Source organism: Festucalex cinctus, chromosome 20, assembly GCF_051991245.1.
Source record: "Festucalex cinctus isolate MCC-2025b chromosome 20, RoL_Fcin_1.0, whole genome shotgun sequence".
In the NCBI taxonomy this organism is placed as follows: Eukaryota; Metazoa; Chordata; class Actinopteri; order Syngnathiformes; family Syngnathidae; genus Festucalex; species Festucalex cinctus.
The window spans coordinates 2057433-2078030 of NC_135430.1; the positions used below are offsets into that span (position 1 = coordinate 2057433).

Here is a 20598-nt window from a genome sequence, read left to right on the forward strand (position 1 = left end):
GCCAGCCCCCCTGCGCTCTGAGGTACTTCAATGGGGACATTCATCCCGCTTGGCTTGCCATCCTGGAGGTGGTCGAACGCATAGTCTCATCGCCCACGGATTTTTGTGGCCGGGACTCCGGAGAGACATTCGGGAGTTTGTCACGGCCTGCTCAGTGTGTGCACGCGACAGGTCGTCACACCAGCCATCAGCGGGGCCTGCTACGGCCAATCCCCATTCTGCCGCGCCCATGGTCACATGTGGCACTTGACTTTATGACTGGACTCCCGTCGTCACAAGGCAAGACTGTCATCCCCAATGTGGTGGACCGGTTTTCTAAGATGGCTCACTTTGTCGTTCAGACGAAACTGTAAAACGGCCGGTATTGAAGAGTTTGCTCCAGTGAAAATGGCTGGTATTCAATGAGTTGAGTATTGTGATATAATGACATGGAGCTGGGAGCATCGGCATGACATCAGTAAATCAGAGCAGGTTTCCCTTTTCTGCAGTTTGCAAGTTGAAGACGTCAAAAGAAACAAGAAGTAAACAATGACAGAACGTGCGTCTAATCCAGCCATGACTTGACGTCATCTTCCCAAGACGAAACAGTTTCAACAAGATGGTGATCATCCCCGTCGTTTTTCTGTTGGTATTTCCTGAAGTAAATGAAGACGTTGTGCAAGGTACGTAGGTACTCAAAAACAGTTAACACAACAATCCTGTTGAATCATTAGAACAATAGGCGCTTTCACACCGCAGGAACTTATTCAGGAACTTCCCTATGTTCCGGGGGAGTTTGTCCAAAGTTTGCGTTCACACACAAAAGTAGTTCCGGGTCTGGGGGGGTCGAAACGGTACTACCTAAGTACCTAGGCAAGAGGAGGGTATTTCGGTGTACCCTGAATTACACAAGTGGGGGCGTGTTGTGAAGTGTGTCATGATTGGTTGACTGGACGAGGAGGTGTGTTTTGGATAGGTGAGTTTTTCGCGGTAAAGCCGCCATTTCTTTTTTACTTTTCACTGCTGAGAGCGCGACGATTTTTCCCCCCAAACGTTTTGGAAATGGAAGGATTTAAAAAAACCGATAGGTGGACGGACGAAGAAGTGCAGGCTCTCCTGAGCATTTACGGGGACGAGGAGACCCAACGACAATTTGAAAGTGCCACAAGAAACGATCAAGTCTATCAATTGATAACCGCGAAGCTAGAAGAGCTTAGCATTTTCCACACACAAAGGCAGGTAAGGGGAAAACTCAAGAAACTCAAACAGGACTATAAAAAACTCAAGGACCACAACAGCCGAAGCGGAAATGACCGCAAAATTAATAAATGGTACGAAAGACTGGACGTCATTCTCGGCCACCGGATGGGGTGTACAACCGGTAAAACAAAGGACTCTGCAATTGCAATGCTGGAAGTTATGTGCGAGGACACGGCAGTGGGCGAGGATTCCTCAACAACAGACACGCTAACACACCAAGGTAAGACAGAATTGCCTCATGAACATTTGTATTTATATATTCGTTTAGGTCGCTGCGCAGTCTTAACGTGGCTTTTACACCGCGCTAGCACTAAGTTGTTAGCGTAGCATGGCTTAAGCTTGGCAAAGGCACGCATCCAGCTCCGAACCTATGTAATGTTGTGAAATCATTCCTAAATCAATTAACCTAGTAAATGAAGAGTATTGTAGGCAGCTAATGCCGAAATAGCCTTGCTTCCAGTGATGACGAAATTGGAAAGCTTTGTGCAAAGGACGTGTGGAAACCAGGCATGATATGCACGGTTAAAAGCAAAACAACCACTTCGTTTGTTTTTTTTTCCCTTAAGCCAAGGCTCTGTGGACAACGCGACTAAAGAGTTTTAACTTGTTAGTCTCATCACCTAACAGCTCGTATATAGTTCTGGGGAAACGAAAATGTAAGAAGAATGACTCGAAATTGATATTTTGCCGTGACCTTCACCTCGATACCAGCGCTACTTTGCCATGAATCGCGCGAGAATTTCGCTGGCAGGGGAGTTGACGGTCACGGTGAAATATCCGTTGCTATAAAAGGTATGCCGTCTAACAGTGTAAACTGACCTTTGTTGTGACGTACTCTGACTTACAGCGGGACCTTCTCTGTGCTCTCCTTTACGTTATGCCTCCCTGAACAGTCCTGGTATGTTTCATTTCATTTTATATAACTTCAAAAGCTTCATTTAAAACTTTTAAAGCAACACCCCACTCACAATTAATTTTGCTTCGCTGAATAAGGCAGTGTGTTTGTTTGTTTATTGGACATTATAAACAAAAGAGTAGCAGTTAACATTTTAAAAGAAAGAAGAAACTTATTGCAATCATTCATAATAGTTTACATGTTCAAAGGAGTAGAAAGAAGTTAAAAACTTGTCTAGTCCTACCCATTCTTTATATCTACTGACTCATTTCATTAAAAAAAAAAAAAAAAAAAAAAGTACATTACTGGAATGTATTAATTTACTACACATTTTCTTTTACTGGAATGTACTAAAAGAAAATGTGTAATCCTGCTTGTGTAAACAATTGCACCTTAACACATGCGTGCATTTGTCATTAACGTATGTACATGAAATTCATAGGCATACACAATAATAAATCCTCATACTCACATATACAATTTTCATTTCACTCATAATGGTGCATTGAGAAAGGGGGGAACAAAAAAAAAAGTTACATTCCTGCAATTTTACTCGTGTGTATTGCCTAAAAAAGCTTCAAGTGCATGCCGCCATATTTGGCAATGTAGTGTGGCATATTCTGTTCTGTAACTATGAAAAATGAAAGTACATTAACGTGAGTGCCGTGTTTTACCCCTACCTAAATCATTGTACTGTACTCTTACTCATAGCACGAATCTGTTGAAACCGTTTAAGTCAGGGGTGGCAAACTGCGGTCCTCGAGGGCCGGTGTCCTGCAGGTTTTGCAGATTTCCCTACTCGAAGTGCAGCTGATTCCAATTAACAGGCTCGTTATCAGGTTTCTGCAGAGCTTGCTGATGAGCTGATCATGAATCAGCTGTGTTGAAGGGAAATATCCAAAACCAGCAGGACTGCGGCCCTCGAGGACCGGATCTCGCCACCCCTGGTTTAAGTCGATGCGTTAGGAAGGTACAAGCGAGGATGGTCCGTCCACAAGCAGAAACTGCGCCACTCGAACAGAGTTTCCTGCCCCTTTGTCAAGTTCCAATAAGTTCAAAGTCATGTAACTGGAAGCTCATCCAAAGTATTTACTGTCACTCATTGTACATTTACATCCCTATAGGTTAGCGGACACGGGACCGAGACCACCTATTTTTGGAATACCTGCACCAATTTGATGAAAAGAAGGGGGAGTCCACGAGTGCAACGTTCTTAGAAGAAATGCAGTTGCACAAGGAGGACCTTGAACTCAGACGCGAGCAGCACAAGGAGGAAGTTGACCTCAGAAGCGAGGAGCGCAAGGAAGATCAACACGTGGCACATGAGCTGGTTGAACAAAGGCACGACAGAGAGTTCCAAATGGGCTTCCTGGCAGTCCAAAACAGACTTGTGGACACAAATAAGCCAAATGCATAAGTAATAAATGCTTTTGTTTTCATATCACTTTTGTGGTTCTGGGTTTTTTTCCACACGAATAAAAACTTATGCTCAATGAATTCTTTTTAATGTTTTAACAGTAATGCAAACATAATCACAGCGTCCCACCATTCAGAGGTTCTGATGTTCTTCCACTCCCTGCGCGGAACACACCCAGATTGGTAGAAGTGGCAAATCTGAAACAGAAACACAACAAATTAATAAATGTTAATATCTACATTAATTACTTTTGTGCAACAGCCTTGTGATTTACATGACAGAATACCTTAAAATAGCGGAATATGCACCAATTTATGGCCCTATGATAAACCACTGGCTTGAGGTGGCAATCTAACACTTCCAAAATCAGCACTTTTCCCAAAATCCCGGCACCTTTGTTCTAACATTCGTGCATCGTCAAAGAAAGCAAGCCATTTCAACACTTTGTATCGGTCAATCATGTGATTTAACAGAAAAAAAAAACAAAAAAAAACCATGCGGACAGACTAGCAATACGTCCAGGTCCAACGGTATTATGAAATACGCAGCGTACATGTACCGTGAACAGCAACTCGCCATCAAGCCCTATTTTGCCGTGAATTGCACGAGAACTAGGCAGGAAACACCAGTTTCCAGCGATTGCCCTTTTCATGGCAGAAAGTACGACAAAATATCCACAAACGACCGACGCGCGGGGACACACGCAAGTAGACGTGCAACTGAACGCGCCAGTCATACGTTGTGTTTAAGGCACTAATACACTCTGTAACTTCATTTTTTTTTTCGTGTTCTCCACCTTGCAAGGGGAGCTCCGTTACATGTTACAGCTTAATTCCGATGTGAAATAAATTTCGTATAATTGTGTTTAAACCTTACCAGTGCACGTCTTCGTGCTTGCAGGTTTGACTGTCTTTCCAAGTGAGCAAGTCCTGCCCATTTCTCATCTTGATGTGGTAATACGGCGGGTCCCAATGGTTCTCATCAACCTTTCCCGTGAAGTTCTAATTGCTGCAAACACAACTCTGTACAACATGACAAGGAAAACGAAAAGATGATGGCGATGGAGGGTCAAAGGTCGCGTTTTTCAACGTCACACTGGTTGTTTGTCATTCAGTTTTACCGGTACCGCCACTTGCTGGACAGGCGGGGTAGTGCTGTTTTTTTTCCTCCCCTGACATACGTCATCAGTCTCATTTGAATAAACTACCCTGCCTGCTTTCATGCCGTGTGAATGCAAACTCGTGGGCCGCTCACAAGTTCTTCGGACCCGGAACTGACTCTACCATGAACTCAAAGTTCCTGGGCTTTTTGGTGTGAAAGTGCCTAATCTAGTGGAGCAACATGTGGGAAGCATGCACATAGCCTACCATTAGGAGTTTAGCCCCTACTAAGTAGCCGTGCAGGCACAGCCACCACACCAAAGCAGCAATCAATCGTGTTATCGTTTGATCACCCTAACCCGTGAGAATTGCGAATGCTGGTCTGAGAAAACTTATTTGAACCAGTCCGTGGCGCAACAAAAGGTTGGGGTTCTTTCTTTAAGCCATGCAAACTATTAGCGTTACATGAAAATGCCCCCCACCCCGCGAAGGAAAATGAAATCAAATTTGGGGGGCACCATCACACTTTTAAGCTTAGGTACCCAAAGGGGTAGCGGCGGCACTGCACACAGGTCACGAACACATCACAGTAAGCACTAGGGCCCGACCGATTAATCGGCCGCCGATTATAATCGGCTGATTATTGGCCTACAAACATCAGCCAAAACAATCGGCCAATTGGCCGATTATTTCTCCTTTAAAACATTATCGAAGAAAACCAAAGTTTCCGACGCTGTGACAGTGTACAAAACATGCTTTGTTTTCAAAAAGTCGCTAGCCTAGCCCTAACAGGAAGTTAGCAAATGCTAACACGAAGACAGGAAGTTCGCGTAAACTTCGGGAGTGTTCTTCCTTCAAATAACGAATATCAACACACAAATCTTGTGCTAACACATACCCACAGATGAGATAACACTACGCAAAGGCACACATTTTTCACGTTACGTGTGTAGCCCAATGGATGCATATCACCACACTGCCCCAAGAGGCCGAAACACACAGGAACAGTCAAGTCATTTTAATTTATATAGTACTTTCAAACAGCCTTAGGTGTCAGTATTTGTATTATATATATTTTTAATAAATATTCGGCAGATTAATCGGTAATCTGTATTTTTTCTGCCAAAAATCGGTATCATCATCACCCGCAAAAAAAGCATATCGGTCGGGCCCTAGTAAGCACCAACAACCGCTAAGAATAGAGTATGTTGATATAAGCGATGTGCGCATTAAGTTTGCGCATGCGTGGGGGGGGGGGGGGGGGAACGAGGCTATCAACTACCCTATCAATTTGAATGGCGGAGATTAGAGTGGTGACAATCTTTGCATAACTGTACACTTTAAAGCTTGCAAGTCAACTTCCCCGATGTCAGTAAACCACATGCTATGTATGCATGTTCATAAAAATCCGCAACTTTCCAGAGGTTGAAACGTTAATATCAGAGCTGATTCCTTTGGATCCAATTCATTTTCAATGACGGTGTGGTAGCCACAATGCACCACGCTGCTACCCATAATGCACCTTGAATTACCCACAATGCACCTTGATTTCGAGATGCGCACATTGCTTTAGCGAAAGGGCAGAATGCTAAATAGTGTTTGCACACGCAAGAAAGTAAGATTTTTTTTTTAGCAGGATGGGATCCCCATTCCAAATCCTTTTAAAGGGGATTCATCTGGCTTGCGAAAGGACTTTGGACGGGCGACGAGGACTCTGATTCCTTTTAAGGGCCCTGCACAAACGCACCTACACGAAGATGACACCATTGACACTGTGTGAAACATTATAAAACGTGGAATGAAAAAGATTGCTCTTTTTCTGAATCGGGCCTGTTCACAAGTCTGATTGATCGTGAGGAAAAACAGCCCAGATATGTCTGTACTGTTCCTGAATTCAAAAGAAAAAAGAAAAACAAAATTAGGATTTTGACTGAATCTATTCTTCTCATATGTTTTTTTTGGCATTGAGTGGTTACTTCTTCCTTTAAAAACAAACACGCATGGGTTCAAGGTAAAATAAATGGGTTGTTTATTAATGTTTTTGCTTTGTTTATGCAATTGGTAATTTTAATAATTGTACATGCAACCGAATTATTTTAAAAAACCCAGTAAGTACAAATGTCAACTTAAATGTTGATGCTTTTTAAAGCGGGCAATTCCGTCCGCCAACCCGCCATCCCTTTCCTCGCCCCACGGTGTCGGTCCGCAAACAAGTCTTGGTCCAGGCCGGGCTACAGCCGGGGAGCCCTTCCTGGTGGTTAATATGGTGGTTATTTCAGATGTGGGTATCGTCAAGGAATGGAATTGATGATGAAGTGCCCACCTTTTGGCGTATGCTTCAGCACTTTCAGCGAATGCCTGATTAATGCAAAGCCTCACAAAAATACATGGATTGAGAAGGACCGTGTGTACTCACCATGATCGACAGAAGTGATCCCGATTCACTGAAAGTGCTGAAGCACACGCCAAAAGGTGGGCACTTCCCTCAATCATCACTTCCAGTCAATGACGATGCCCATCTCTGAGTTATTACCAATTTCTCCAAAACAAATGGATTAAATTGAAAATACATGTAAATATAATTCTCCTGATTTAAAAAAAATAGACATAATGAGTGCCTCTGTATCTCTCCAATTTGTGAGAGGCAGATGATTCTCGTGTGGGCACGTTCTCCCTGCATCACTGAGCCTTGTCTGGCAAGGCATTTCCTTCCTGCTTTGTCTCTAGTTCCTCCCTCCATTTGGCCTTCTTCTCCATGTTCCGACTCGCCAGGGACACATTTCTGCCGGCAGCCTGAAATGGATAAACGGAAGACTTTATAGTACATTGCAGTAAAAGCGGCAACATCTGACACGTTACCCCATCCTCATCCGTCATTAATCATCGGTCACACATGTAAAATGAAATCAACCAATGCTCCGTTTGTGATTTAAAGTTGGCGTTTTCAATTAAAGTAGACTAAAATAACGTTAGTAATTCTACAAATAGTTATTATTTTACTATAGAACGCTTTCTTTTTTATTTTTATTTTTTTAAATTAGCTAAAAATATTCAAAAAAAATATTAACTTTCCACACAGGAAGAGGAACAGCAGAAATTTACAAATAAATTGTCCATGGAATTGTCAAAAATGTGAGAGAATTGAATAAAAAAGGCAGAAAAGAAAATATTCAAAAAGTAGCTGAGATGTCCAAAAACAAAATACTATGAAATATTTTTCGGATTACTAAAAAAAAAAAAAAAAAAAAAAAAAAAAGTCAAAAATTTAATAATTAAAACAAGGCAAAAAAAAAAAAAAAAAAGGTTCAAAAACAAAATAAATCACTAAAATTTAGGGCTGTCAAAGTTAAAGCATTAATAGATTAATTAATCACAGAAAAATGTCGCATTAATCACGTATTAAAGCAAAATTATTATTTTTTGACCGCACTTGAGCATTGAACGTAACCGCGGATGGTTACATTGAAGGCTGCGCAGGTCAGTGATGAGGTCAATGCACGGCATTTCCTACGCTTGTTGTTCCAAGATGAGCGGGGTGACTCTAGTTGGCGTGCTCGGTGGTAAATTTCACTTTAAAAAAACACCCCGACGGGACTTTAGCTAATACAAAAGTAATTTGCATTTAATTAATCAATAATTTCTGAATTATACCCAGTTGATATGATGTTACCAAGTTTACGTCAGCATTCAGCACGTTCTTTGCAATATAATTTCTGAATTGCACCCAATTGATATGATGCTGTTATATTTTGAGCAATACACGCATGCATGCAATTGTGTACATGGATTTAATCAATGTTTGCAAATGACATTCAGATAATAAAATGCGTTGTCAAAATATTAAGGTCATTTGTATTTATTTTATATTACGCAAGTAAATTAGCTGATTAATTAGATTAAAAATTTTAATCGTTTTTTTTAATCGTTTGACAATCGTTTGAATTGTTTAATTTTTTTTTAATCGTTTGACAGCACTACTAAAATTACAATAGAATACCCACAAAACTGCCAAAAATGTCAGCAATTTGCTGGCAAAATGGCAGAAAATAAGAAAAAAAAAAAAAAAAGACATAAAAATAAAAAGACATAAAATGTCAAAAAAGGAGAGAGGCAGAAAATTACCACATGTCCATAAATTTGTCGAAAATGTCAGATATTTTAGACAAAGGCAGAAAAGTCTAAAAATGTATGAAAAATTACACAAAAAAATTCCAAAAACTGAAGACAAAAGGTAGAAGAAAATGAATGGATGCTGCATATTTTTGTGTTGTTTTTGGTGTAGCTCTCATTGGCTTTGGAGCCCTCAGTACTCAGTAAAGTACTAACTAACACAATGTTGCCTTCATCACAATCTAAAAATGTTTTGTTTTGCGGCTCCAGGCACAATTTCGGTTATTTATTTGGTCTCAAATGGCTCTTTTGATATGAAAGGTTACTGACCCCAGGTTTAGTGTCATAAACTATGTAAATTGTTGCCCATTTGGCATGCATTGCAGCCTGGTCATCCTGTCAACTGTCAACTCTGGGCATGTGAAGCCCTTTGAAACTTTTGTGTGATTAAGGGCTATATAGATAAACATGACTTGACTTTACTTCATTGTTAAAAAAAAAAACAACCCAAAAAACGCAGTAGATCGTCACAAGAAGTGACGTCATCAAACCGGAAATCGCGTAGACGAAAACCGGAAGTTTAGGAGCTAGATTGTCAGTGACAAACGTGAGAAACAGTCCAATCCACACACATCTAACGCCTTTGGTAGCATCGTGGGTAGAACTTTAGTGTTGTTTATCCACATTTCTGTGGCATTATTATTTGAAATGATGTTTATTTGATGACGTTTACAAATATGATTAACTCTGCTAGTACTCGCTAACTGTGTTAGCCTAAGGTCATTATTGTAGTGGTTGAGGTAATGTTTGTTTAGTCCATTTGTGTATAAGCAATTCATTTACAGTAATCTGTACATTTAAGGTGTTTTTATTTTAACATCTACTTGGAAGTGAAAAGTGATAGTTTTATACTGTTGTTACAGTTTAACCTTCTTTATCATCATTAAACCTGTGGACCAGAGCAGCGTCTTCAGAGTCATGATTTTTAAGATGAGTTTAACTGACTGTCCAAACAAGGCTGAGACAGTATAGTGAAACCACGTCTTCCTAGCGAGCAAGATCGCGTGAACACGCTGGTAAGAGCAAGCCATCACTTTCTATAAGTAGATGAACACTTCAGTGTCCAACGAATCAAGTGCAGTCAGAAGAAATTTACAAGACAAATAGCCATGTCAAAGACGCATTCACATTCTTCTGTGCACTCCAGTGCATCGTCAACAACTTCTGCCGCAGCTAGAGTGAGAGCAAAAGCAGAATCTGCAAAAGCACGTCTTTCCTACGCTGAGGAGGAAATTAACCTAAAAATAGAAAAAGCTAAGTTGGAAGCTTCTATGCAAATGCTTGAATACAAGAAAGAAACCGCTCCAGCTATTGCTGAAGCATAAGCACTAGACGCTGCTGTTGACGCGATGAGTGAACAATGTAGTCGCATGCATTTTTTGGACTCTATTCCCTTAAGAGCCACACAACGTACTCAACAAGATGTTGCCGAACAAATCGAAGCTGTGGAAACAGAACACCAGCGAAGTGAAGAGGTTGTCTCATGAAAGCCAAACCCTATTTCCCAACACATTCAACTTTGTAAGGATGAATACGTTTGTAAACCACGACAAGTCAAGTTTGAAAAATTTTATTCTGCACTGCCACACCGTTTCAGGACTCAGAACGGCCATCATGGTGCATCACCCACATCCTGTCCTAATTCCAACCTCAGCAACTTTAGCCCAAATGAATTTGTGAGATACCTGGCACGCAGTGAATTGGTGTCCACCGGCTTACTTCAGTTTGACGACAAGCCACAGAATTACAGAGCCTGGAAATGCTCATTTCACTCTGCGATCAGTAGCCTAAATTTAACAGCAAGTGAAGAAATTGATCTTCTAAAATGGTTAGGAAATGAATCTAGAGAACATGCTGAACAGACAAGAGCAATTCACATCAATTGTCCAGAAGTGGGCCTGGACATGTTATGGACAAAACTTGAGAAAACTTATGGTTCAATAGATGCAATCGAAGATGCTCTCTTCAAGCGCATTGACATCTTTCCAAAAATAGGGAATAGGGGAATATGCTAAATTAACAGTTAAGTGATCTTCTAATGAAACTACTATCAGCTAAAGGAGGAGGAGTCTTACCTGGTCTGTCCTTCCTCGACACAGCAAAAGGAGTCAACCCAATAGTGCAGAAGCTTCCCTTTCGTTTTCAAGAAAAGTGGGCTTCAGCTGGTGCATCTTATAGACGAAGAGAGGATGTGCATTATCCACCATTCAGTTTTTTTGTTGATTTTATACACCAAGAAGCAAGCATTGCTTAATGACCCAAGCTTCAGCTTCATCACCCAGACAGATGATGTACCTTGGCCTGAAAAATCAAACAAGCATCAGAAAATCTCATCTTGCAAAACAGAGATAGGGGTCCAAGACAGATTCTGACCCGAGTCTTCAACTGGAGCAGTTGATACTGACAAAATGTGTCCTATTCATGCGAAACCGCACCCTATACACAAATGTTGTGCATTCAAAGAGCGGCCCACCGAAGAACGCAAAATGTTCCTGAAAGAAAAACAATCTGTGCTTCAAAATGTTGTTAGTCATCATACATCGCTAAGTACTGCAAAGTCCAACTTCAATGTTTTGAGTGCAAAAGCGAGAGACATTGCACGGCCTTACATGCAGGGCCTGCAGCAAAGATCGAAGTAGAGGTCCCTGCTCCAGAGGATGGCGGGTAAGACGTCGAAGCCTCGCCTCAATCCGACATCACAACCAAATGTACTAAAGTCTGCGGTGGAGACCTCACAGGCCGATCGTGTTCCAAAATTTGCCTTGTCAAAGTGTTTCCAGCTGGTCACAGAGAGAAGGTGGTGAAAGTATACGCTATTCTGGACAAGCAGAGCAATAGATCACTGACTTGTTCACAGTTACTTGAAGTGTTTGCAGACAAAAGTCCAAGCGTCCCATACACACTCAAAACATGCGCTGGAGTAAAAGAAGTAACAGGAAATGGATATGAATTGGAATCCCTGGATGGAACACTCAGAATTCCACTACCCAGCCTTACAGAATGTCATGACATATCGAACAACAGAGACGAAATTCCCATGATGTAGCACAACATGCACATTTAAAGTCAGTAGCTCACCTCATTCCAGAAATAGATCCAAATGCCCAAATCATGCTTCTCTTGAGCCGAGGCGTCATCAGAGTACACAAGGTACGCAAACAAGTGAATGGCCCTCACAACCAACCCAATGCACAAAAGTTAGATCTTGGATAGGCTGTTGTAGGTAATGTGTGTCTTGGCAGCATCCACAGACCACTGACAATCAGCTCTTTCTATACAACCACCACAGAGCTACAAAGACCATCGCTCTTTAACCTGTGCCCTAATGTGTTTCATGTGAAAGTACAGCGCCAGCCAACTGACAAGTCACTTTACAGAATGTTCTGAAGCGGAATCCATCTGTGATAATGAACATCTCGGATGCGATGTTTTCAAGAGAACCAAAGAGGATAACGAAGTTGTTCCTTCAATTCAGGATGCTTCATTTATGAAAATAATGAATGACGGTCAACAGAAAAAGTCCAACAACAGTCGGGTAGCTCCATTGCCGTTTAAGAGTCCACGCCGGCGGCTTCCCAACAACAGGCCTCAGGCTCTAAAGCATCTCATGTCTCTTGTGCAAAAACTTGAGAAGAAGCCTGAAATGAGAGAACACTTCCTCAGTTTCATGGACAAGGTTTTCAAAAATGGTCAGGCAGAGTTAGCAACCCCACTTAGTGAGGAAGAAGAACAGTGCTATTTGCCAATATTTTGCATATACCACCCCAACAAACCAAAGAAAACTAGAGCTGCGAGCAGCTATAAAGGGCCCTCGCAGCCCGGGCCACGTTGGGGTACTTGCACGTTGGGGTACTGGCACATTGGAAGCAGAATTTCTTTGAAATTGGCATGATAATCCATTACGTGGATTTTTTTTTTCCAGGTGTGATAAGTGTGTCAAGCTCAATGGGTTTTGGTGATTGTTAAGATCTGCAAAAATCAGCGTCTTTTTTATTTTTATTTTTAGGCAATGAGTTGCCCTGATTGGTATTTTTGGAAAAAGTAAAAGAACATTCATAAATGACTTAATTACACTTATAATGATTTCACAAATTTTGTACAAAATACCTTAAGTTTTTTTTTTTTTTTTTTTTTTTTTTTTTTTTTTTTATGCCTCAAGGACTAGGTGGCGCTGTATTTCTAACTGAATTTTGTCAGAGATACCTTCACGCCTTGACTATAAATATACATGTCAAGTTTGGGATTTTTTGAAGCATGCACCGGGGAGTTAAGCATATCCTTCATTCACGATACTGCTTTTAACGTCCATAGAGGCTATCAAAAATAAATAAAACTAAGTTAAAAAAATACTTATGTTTGGATAGGTCTGATGCCAGTGAACATTTTGAGTGGTGGAAAGTAAAAGACTATTCATAAATGACTTAGTTATCACACTGAGAATGAGTTTACAATTTTTGTAAAAATACCGTAAGTGGGGTATTTTTTTTTTTTTCCATGCCTCAAGGGCGAGGTGGCGCTGCATATATAACTGAATGTTGTCATATAGATAGCTTCAGGCCTTGACTATAAACATACATGTCAAGTTTGGGATTTTTTGGAGCATGTACCGGGGAGTTATTAAGCATATAATTTTTCATTGCAAAACACAAATTTTGATGCCCCGCCCTCATCATATAGTATTTTGAAAAGTCAAGATTTTTCCCCTGTCGTTGGCCCAGGTCTTGACATGGCCCAGGTCAAGTCTGAAGTCAGTCGGATGAAACGTGTAGGAGAAGTGGGCAAAAGTATGCCCCCTGTAAATTTGCTAAAATCGTAAAAAATGGGACATTCAAAAATTCGTAGCTCACTTCCTGTTCATTTTAGCATATGGGTCCAAGTGACTTTTTTTTGTAGGTCTTGGGCTCCCTCATACACCTAAAAATTTTCGTAGATCTTGCTTAAAAGTACAACCGGGGCTGCTTCATTAAAAATTTCTAGGGGGCGCTATTGAGTCATTTTTGTAAAAATAGCACAATCCAGGATAAAATATTGCTCATTTTGCCAGGCCAGATGTGTGTGCCAAGTTTCATGTGTTTCTGCGCTGGTTTCGGCCCTCAAAATTGGTGTTGTTTTCTTGGCGAACAGCGCTTAGCCACGCCCACAGCGATTTGCGAAAACTCACAAACTTCGTGCTGTGACATCATGAAGACCGAAACCCTCATCTGAGCAAATATGAGGTAGGTGCAGTTTATGTGGTTGGAGAAAAGCATTGAAGAAAAATCATAAGAAAGAAAATTGCCAGTAGGTGGCGCTATCAGTAAGATGAAATACAAGTTCGTAGATGTCTTCAGGGCTGGACTCTCATCAAATGTGTGAAATTTTGAAAGATAGGATCATCTGGGTCAAGTTAAAGCAGCTTTTATTGCCACGAAAAATTACCAGACTTTGCGGCACCGTAGTGGCCACGCCCTTTGGCGAAAAGTTACAATATTCGGTGTGGGGCATGATCAACATCTTAAGGCTTTTCTGACCATTTTTCACCTGGATCCCTTCAAAGATCTTGGCACAGTAGCTAAAAATGTAAAGTATGACGTTTATTGTCACCACTAGGTGGCGCTATATATATATATATATAACTGAATTTTATCAAATAGATGTTTTCAGGCCGTGACTATTACGTTGCATGAGAAGTTCGAGATTTTTTGGAGCTTGTACATGGGAGTTATTAAGCATTTTGTCTTTCTGGACAAATGAAATTTGAAAGGCAATATTTGATGCCCCGCCCCCGTCATACAATATTTCAAAAAGTCAAGATTTTTTGCCCAGTTGTTGTCTCGGGTCTTGAGATGATACATGCAAGTTTGAAGTCAACTGGCTGAAAAATATTTGCAAAGGGGGTAAAAGTATGACCACAGTGAATGTGCCAAAATGGGCCAAAATTGGACATTCAAAAATTCATAGCTCACTTCCTGTACATTTTAGGAAATGGCTTCCACTGACTTTTTTTTGTGCGTCTCGGGGTGCTACAGGTGCCTGCCAATTTTCGTAGCTCTAGCTCAAACGGGCCGGGATTGGTTTTTATTTTTCTGCGCTAGGTGGCGCTATAGAGTCGCGTTGTTATGACAACTACATAATATAAAATTTTTCGCCGGGCCCGAAGAAACTGCAAAGTTTGGTGAGTTTTCGTAAATGTTTAGGCCCTCAAAAATGCGATCGTTTACGGAGAAGAAGAAGAAGAAGAAGCGGAAGAATAATAATTCTTACAAAATCAAGAGGGACCTCGCAGCGGTCGCTGCTCGGGCCCTAATAATAATAATAATAATAATAATAATAATATTTACAAAAACAATAGGGACCTCGCAGCGGTCGCTGCTCGGGCCCTAATAATAATAATAATAATAATAATAATAATAATAATAATTTTTACAAAAACAATAGGGACCTCGCAGCGCTCGCTGTTCGGGCCCTAATAAATAAATAAATAAATAAATAAATAAATACGTCAGATAAGCTGACGAGCATATGGCAGCAAGTCACTCTGCAGCTAGCCAAAAGCCAACGAAGTTAAATCTTCAGTCATTGTCAAAAAGATGACATGGAGCTTCTTTCACAGAGAAAGAAAAAATACTAACTTCTAATCTACCGAAATAATCATGTACACCGAAAATTCTTTTACTATTTGGAGAATTTTGACGAACCGTCTGACTTTGGAAGACCCACCATATTTGGAGCAAAATAAATCCCCCAAACCAAGGAATTCATTGTGGAAATACACACAAACAAAGCACTCACGCGTTTGCCCAAGACGACCATCAATAAGCAGCCGCCTATTGTGGCCGCTATCATCACGTAGCAGGCTTTCACTCGTACTTTGTTTCTGGCAGCGTCAAGCGTTTCAAACCTGTGGCAAGCACAGACAAATTGCAACAAGTCATTTAGTCAGCACTTTTCTTTGTAAACAATGCATTGCTACAGCAAAGATGTGCGACAAAATAAGCTTTTGATAACTTTTCATCTGAAACATCTTAAAATGAAACATCAAGTTTAAAGACGTTTGGATACATTTTGTAGTAGGTATTCGTTAAAATATGACCCCTATAAAAGGCCCCAAAAATGGCTACAAATCCCAAAGTAAATCAAAATAGCGGACTTCCTGTTAGGTTTAGCATATGGCTCCAAGAGACTGTTTTGTATTTTGAGGACTGCTACATATGCAAATTTTTGTAGCTCTGGGTGAAACCAACAACCGGGAATGCATCATTAAAGAGGAATTTTGGAACTCAAAATGTGATGCTCCGCCTCTGGCGGACTTCCTTTTGGGTTAAGCATATGGCACCTAAAGAGTTTTTTTGTGCGTCGTGGGCTGTTACATATGCCAAACTTTCGTGAGTTTTCGCACATGTTTAGACTCTCACAAAAGCAGCAATTTTATTTGCAAGCTATGCATTGCTACAGCAACGGCGTGCGATGGAAAAAAAAGCTTTCAATAACTTTTCATCTTCAACATCTTAAGAGGAAACACACCATGTTTGAAGACGATCGGATACATTTTGTAAGAGGAGTTGGTTAAAATATGACCCCTATGAAACAGCCCACAAAAAAGGCAAAAAAGTAAATGAAAATGGCGGACTTCCTTTTAGGTTTACCATATGGCACCAAAAGACAATTTTGTGCACCATGGGCTGTTACATATGCAAACAAATTTTTGTCGTTTTAGCTGAAACACACAACCGGGAATGCTTCATTACGTAATAATTTACAAACGCAAAATGTGATGCCCGTGTCCCGTGAAAACACTAACATCAGAAACAACAGAAAAATTGCCGCTTCAGTGTGGAATCGATACGGTGGAAAAGCGCCAAATGTCTCCCACCTCCCCCGGGACAAGGGAGAAGCTCTGCCGGAGGTGAGTGTTGAGACTCTTTCTGACAGGGGATTCTGCCAGACATTCCCATCAGACCCTCACAACACTTTCGGGTCTGCCAGGTCAGACCAGCATCTTCCCCCGCCATCAGAGCCAACACACCACCAGGTGGTGATTAGTTGACAGCTCCGCCCCTCTCTTCACCAGAGTGTCCAACACATACGACCGCAAATCTGATGACACGACAACAAAGTCGATCATCGAACTGCGGCCTAGGGTGTCCTGGTGCCAAGTGCACATGTGGACACCCTTTTGTTTAAACATGGTGTTCGTTATGGACAGTCCGTGACGAGCACAGAAGTCTAATAACAGAACACCGCTTGGGTTCTGATAGGGGTGGTGGGGTGCGTTCCTCCCAACCACGCCCCTCCAGGTCTCAATGTGATTGCCCACATGAGCATTGAAGTCCCCCAGCAGAACGAAGGAGTCCCCAGAGGGAGTGCTCTCCAGCACACCCTCCAAGGACTCCAAAAAGGGTGGGTACTCTGAGGTGCTGTTCGTTGCGAAAGCACAGACAACAGTCTGGACCCGTCCCCCCACCACCCGAAGGAGAAGGGAGGCTACCCTCTCGTCCACCGGGGTAAACCCCAACGCACAGGCGCCAAGTCGGGGGGCAAAAAGTATGCCCAAGACTGCTCTGCACCTCTCACCGTGGGCAACTCCAGAGTGGAAGAGAGTCCAACCCCTCTCAAGAGGATTGTGTGTGGAGGTGCGCCCGACTATATCTAGTCGGAACTTCTCAGCCTCACACACCAGCTCGGGCTCCTTCCCTGCCAGAGAGGTGAGATTCCATGTTCCCAGAGCTAGCTTCAGTAGCCCGGGGTCGGACCGACAAGGCCCCCGCCTTTGGCTGCCGCCCAGCTTACTGCGCACCCGACCCCTTTTGGCTCATAAGTGGTGAGCCCATGAGGAGGGGGACTCACGTTGCTTTTTCGGGCTGTGCCCGGCCGGACCCATGGGTGCAGGCCCGGCCACCAGACGCTCGCCTTCGAGCCCCGCCTCCAGAAGGGAGCCCCCGGTGACCCACGTCCGGGCAAGAGAAAATGTGATCTATTTGTAGTCATCATCATAAGGGGTCTTTTGAGCCGTGCTTTGTCTGGTCCCTCACCTAGGACTTTTTTGCCATGGGTGACTCTGCCAGGGGCAGAAAAAAAAAAAGAAAAAAAAAAAGAGCAATGATGATAAGACGTTGAATCGGTAAGACTACCGAATTAACAATTCTGAGCTCTTTTAGAAGAAAAAAAAAAAAAGGGGCATAAAGCCCCAGACAACATAGCTCCTAGGATCATCGGGACACGCAAACCGCTCCACCACGATAAGGTGATGACTCACGGAGGTGGTTTATGCAATCATATAAGGCAAATGACAAACAGGGAGCAGTGGGACAAAATAAAGGAGTAGTGCAGGAGTAACAGATAAGCGTATGCGATATAATTGTTGAACACTGCAATATCGATATTGTGATAGTTATTTTTATCTATCTCTAATTTGCGGCCATTCTGCCACTACCTGTTGACTGAAAATAACATTTGTTCAGGTAACGACAAATCACGGCTCACCTGTTTTCTGTTTGGTCATGTGCTGTTCGCAGACTGACCTGTGATTGGTCGTTACCTGAACCCTGAGCAAATGTGATGTCATTTTCAGATGAACTTACGTTCACATTATTTAACCTAATTAAACTTATTTTATGTGAATACATTATTTATTTATTTTTTGCCTCGACATGATGGTGTGCGCTGGTGTGTCTGGCGACTCTCTTTTCTTGGCTGTCTTTGTCTTTCTTTTTGTCATGTGGCGTTTCGTCTTTTGTGTGGACCCGATTTGGACTGGACTGTTCTCGGCGGTTTGGCCGTGATATTCCTCGCGGGACGGTGTCGGTGCCCGGCGGCTGCGCCCATTCAGCGGCATGCCTGCACTGGCACGGTTTCTGTTGGGCGAGTGTCGGGGCCATCCGACTTCCCCACCGGGCACCTGTGGGTGGCTTGTGTCTTTTGCACCAGGAGACAGACAGCATTTTTCACAGCCCCTCTGCACGGAGGAGAAGTTGTCGCTGCTGGACAGTCTGCGCTGGTGAGCTGGATGGATGGCGCTTATGGAGTGGACTGTTCTCGGCGTTATGGTCGTGATAATCCTCGAGGGACAGTGTCGTGTGTGGTGGTTGCACTCATTAAGAACTTTGAAACTCTAAATTTGATGCCCCGCCGCCCTCATATAGTATGTCAAAAACTTTTTTTACCATGGTGTTGTCCCAGGTGTTGAGATTGTACATCCCAAGTTTGAAGTCAATCGGGTTAACCGTGTAGGAGAAGCGGGCAAAAGTATGACCCCTGTAAATGTGCAAAAATGGGCCAAAATTTGACTTTTAAATAGTCATACCTGACTTCCTGTCTATTTTAGGGTACACATATCAAAGAGGTTTTTGTTCATCTAGATATGCTAAAGGTGCCACACAATTTTCATAGCCGTAGGACAATCGTAGCGGGACAGGGATCCGTTTAACCTATGAGGGTGGCGCTACAGAGCCATTTTTCTGTTATCATGAATGGCGACTTTAAAATATCAAAATTTTCGCCAGGCCCGATCTGCGTGTAAAGTTTGGTGAGTTTTTGTTCACGTTTAGTGTCTCAAAAATATGATTGTTTGCGGAAAAGAATAATAAAAAAAGAAAAAGAAGAACAACGAGAGCTGCGAGCAGCTATAAAGGGCCCTCACAACCCGGGCCACGTTGGGGTACTTGCACGTCGGGGTACTGGCATGTTGGGGTATTGTTTCATAGGAAACCGTCTAAATTGCCATGCTTTGTGTTTGAAAAGTTTCATGGTAAGGCCAAAAATGATGCACAATTAACAAAATAAAATCAAAATGGTTTGGCACATGGATATAGAAACTTTTTTAGGTATTAGGCTGATAGGTATGCTTCCCAATATTCACACATCTAGCTGAATCATATAATCGGAAATACTTCATAAAAATGTCTAGAGGGCGCTATTGAGCCATTTATTACAAATTGCACAATAAATCTCTAAAAATTCATGTTCATGACAAGTCTGATGTGTTTGCAAAGTTTCATGAGTTTTCACACATGTATAGATAAACAAAAAAAAAGCGGCACTTGGCAAACAATGCATTGCTATGGCAACAGCGTGTGACAAAATGAAAAACTTTAGATTACTTTGCATCTTAAACATCTTAAGATGAAACACACCAAGTTTGAAGACAGTCGGATAAATTTCGTAGGAGGGGTTCGTTAAAATATGACCCCTGAAAAAGGCCACAAAAAATGGCAACAAATCCCATCATAAATCAAAATGGCGGACTTCCTGTTTGGTTTAGCACATGGTTCCAAGAGACTTTTTTGTACATCGTGGGCTCTTATGTATGCCTGCAAATTATCATAGCGCTAGGTGAAACGTACAACCGGGAATGCTTCGTTAAAGAGGAGTTTTTTAGCTCAAAATGTGATGCTCGGCCCCTGGGGGACTTCCTGTTGGGTTTAGCACATAGCACCAAGAGACTTTTTTGTACATTGTGGGCTGTTACATGTCTACAAATTTTCGTAGCTCTAGCTGCTTCGTACAACTGGGAATTCTTCCTTAAGAAGAATTTTTTTCCTTTGCAAACAAGTGCATGCCACGGCAACAGTGTGCGACGAAATAAAAAGCTTTCAATAACTTTTCATCTTCAACATCTTAAGATGAATCCCACCAAGTTTGAAGATGATGGGATAAACTCTGTAGGAGGAGTTCGTTAAAATAAGACCCCTATGAAACGGCCAAAAAAATGGCAACACGTTCCAAATTAAATCAAAATGGCGGACTTCCTGTTAGGTTTAGCATATGGTTCAAAAAGAGTTTTTTTGTACCTTGTGGGC

General features: G+C 42.0%; 1 protein-coding gene and 1 long non-coding RNA gene across 2 annotated transcripts in view; one reads left to right on the forward strand and one right to left on the reverse strand.

Annotated features, from left to right (window-relative positions):
* Positions 1-669: 669 nt before the first annotated feature.
* LOC144009564 (uncharacterized) lies at positions 670-3631 on the forward strand. The gene is made up of 2 exons (XR_013280964.1): positions 670-2137; positions 3259-3631. It is a non-coding gene; the product is annotated as an uncharacterized LOC144009564 (long non-coding RNA).
* Positions 3632-6656: 3025 nt separating this feature from the next.
* fam162a (family with sequence similarity 162 member A) overlaps positions 6657-20598 on the reverse strand; it is a 92369-nt gene continuing 78427 nt past the window's right edge. Inside the window, exons 4-5 of the mRNA XM_077509374.1 lie at positions 15593-15701; positions 6657-7444 (exon numbers count right to left, since the gene is read on the reverse strand). Coding sequence (XP_077365500.1) covers positions 7331-7444; positions 15593-15701 — 223 coding nt within the window. The 3' untranslated portion in view covers positions 6657-7330. The remainder of the gene's footprint in view (positions 7445-15592; positions 15702-20598) is intronic.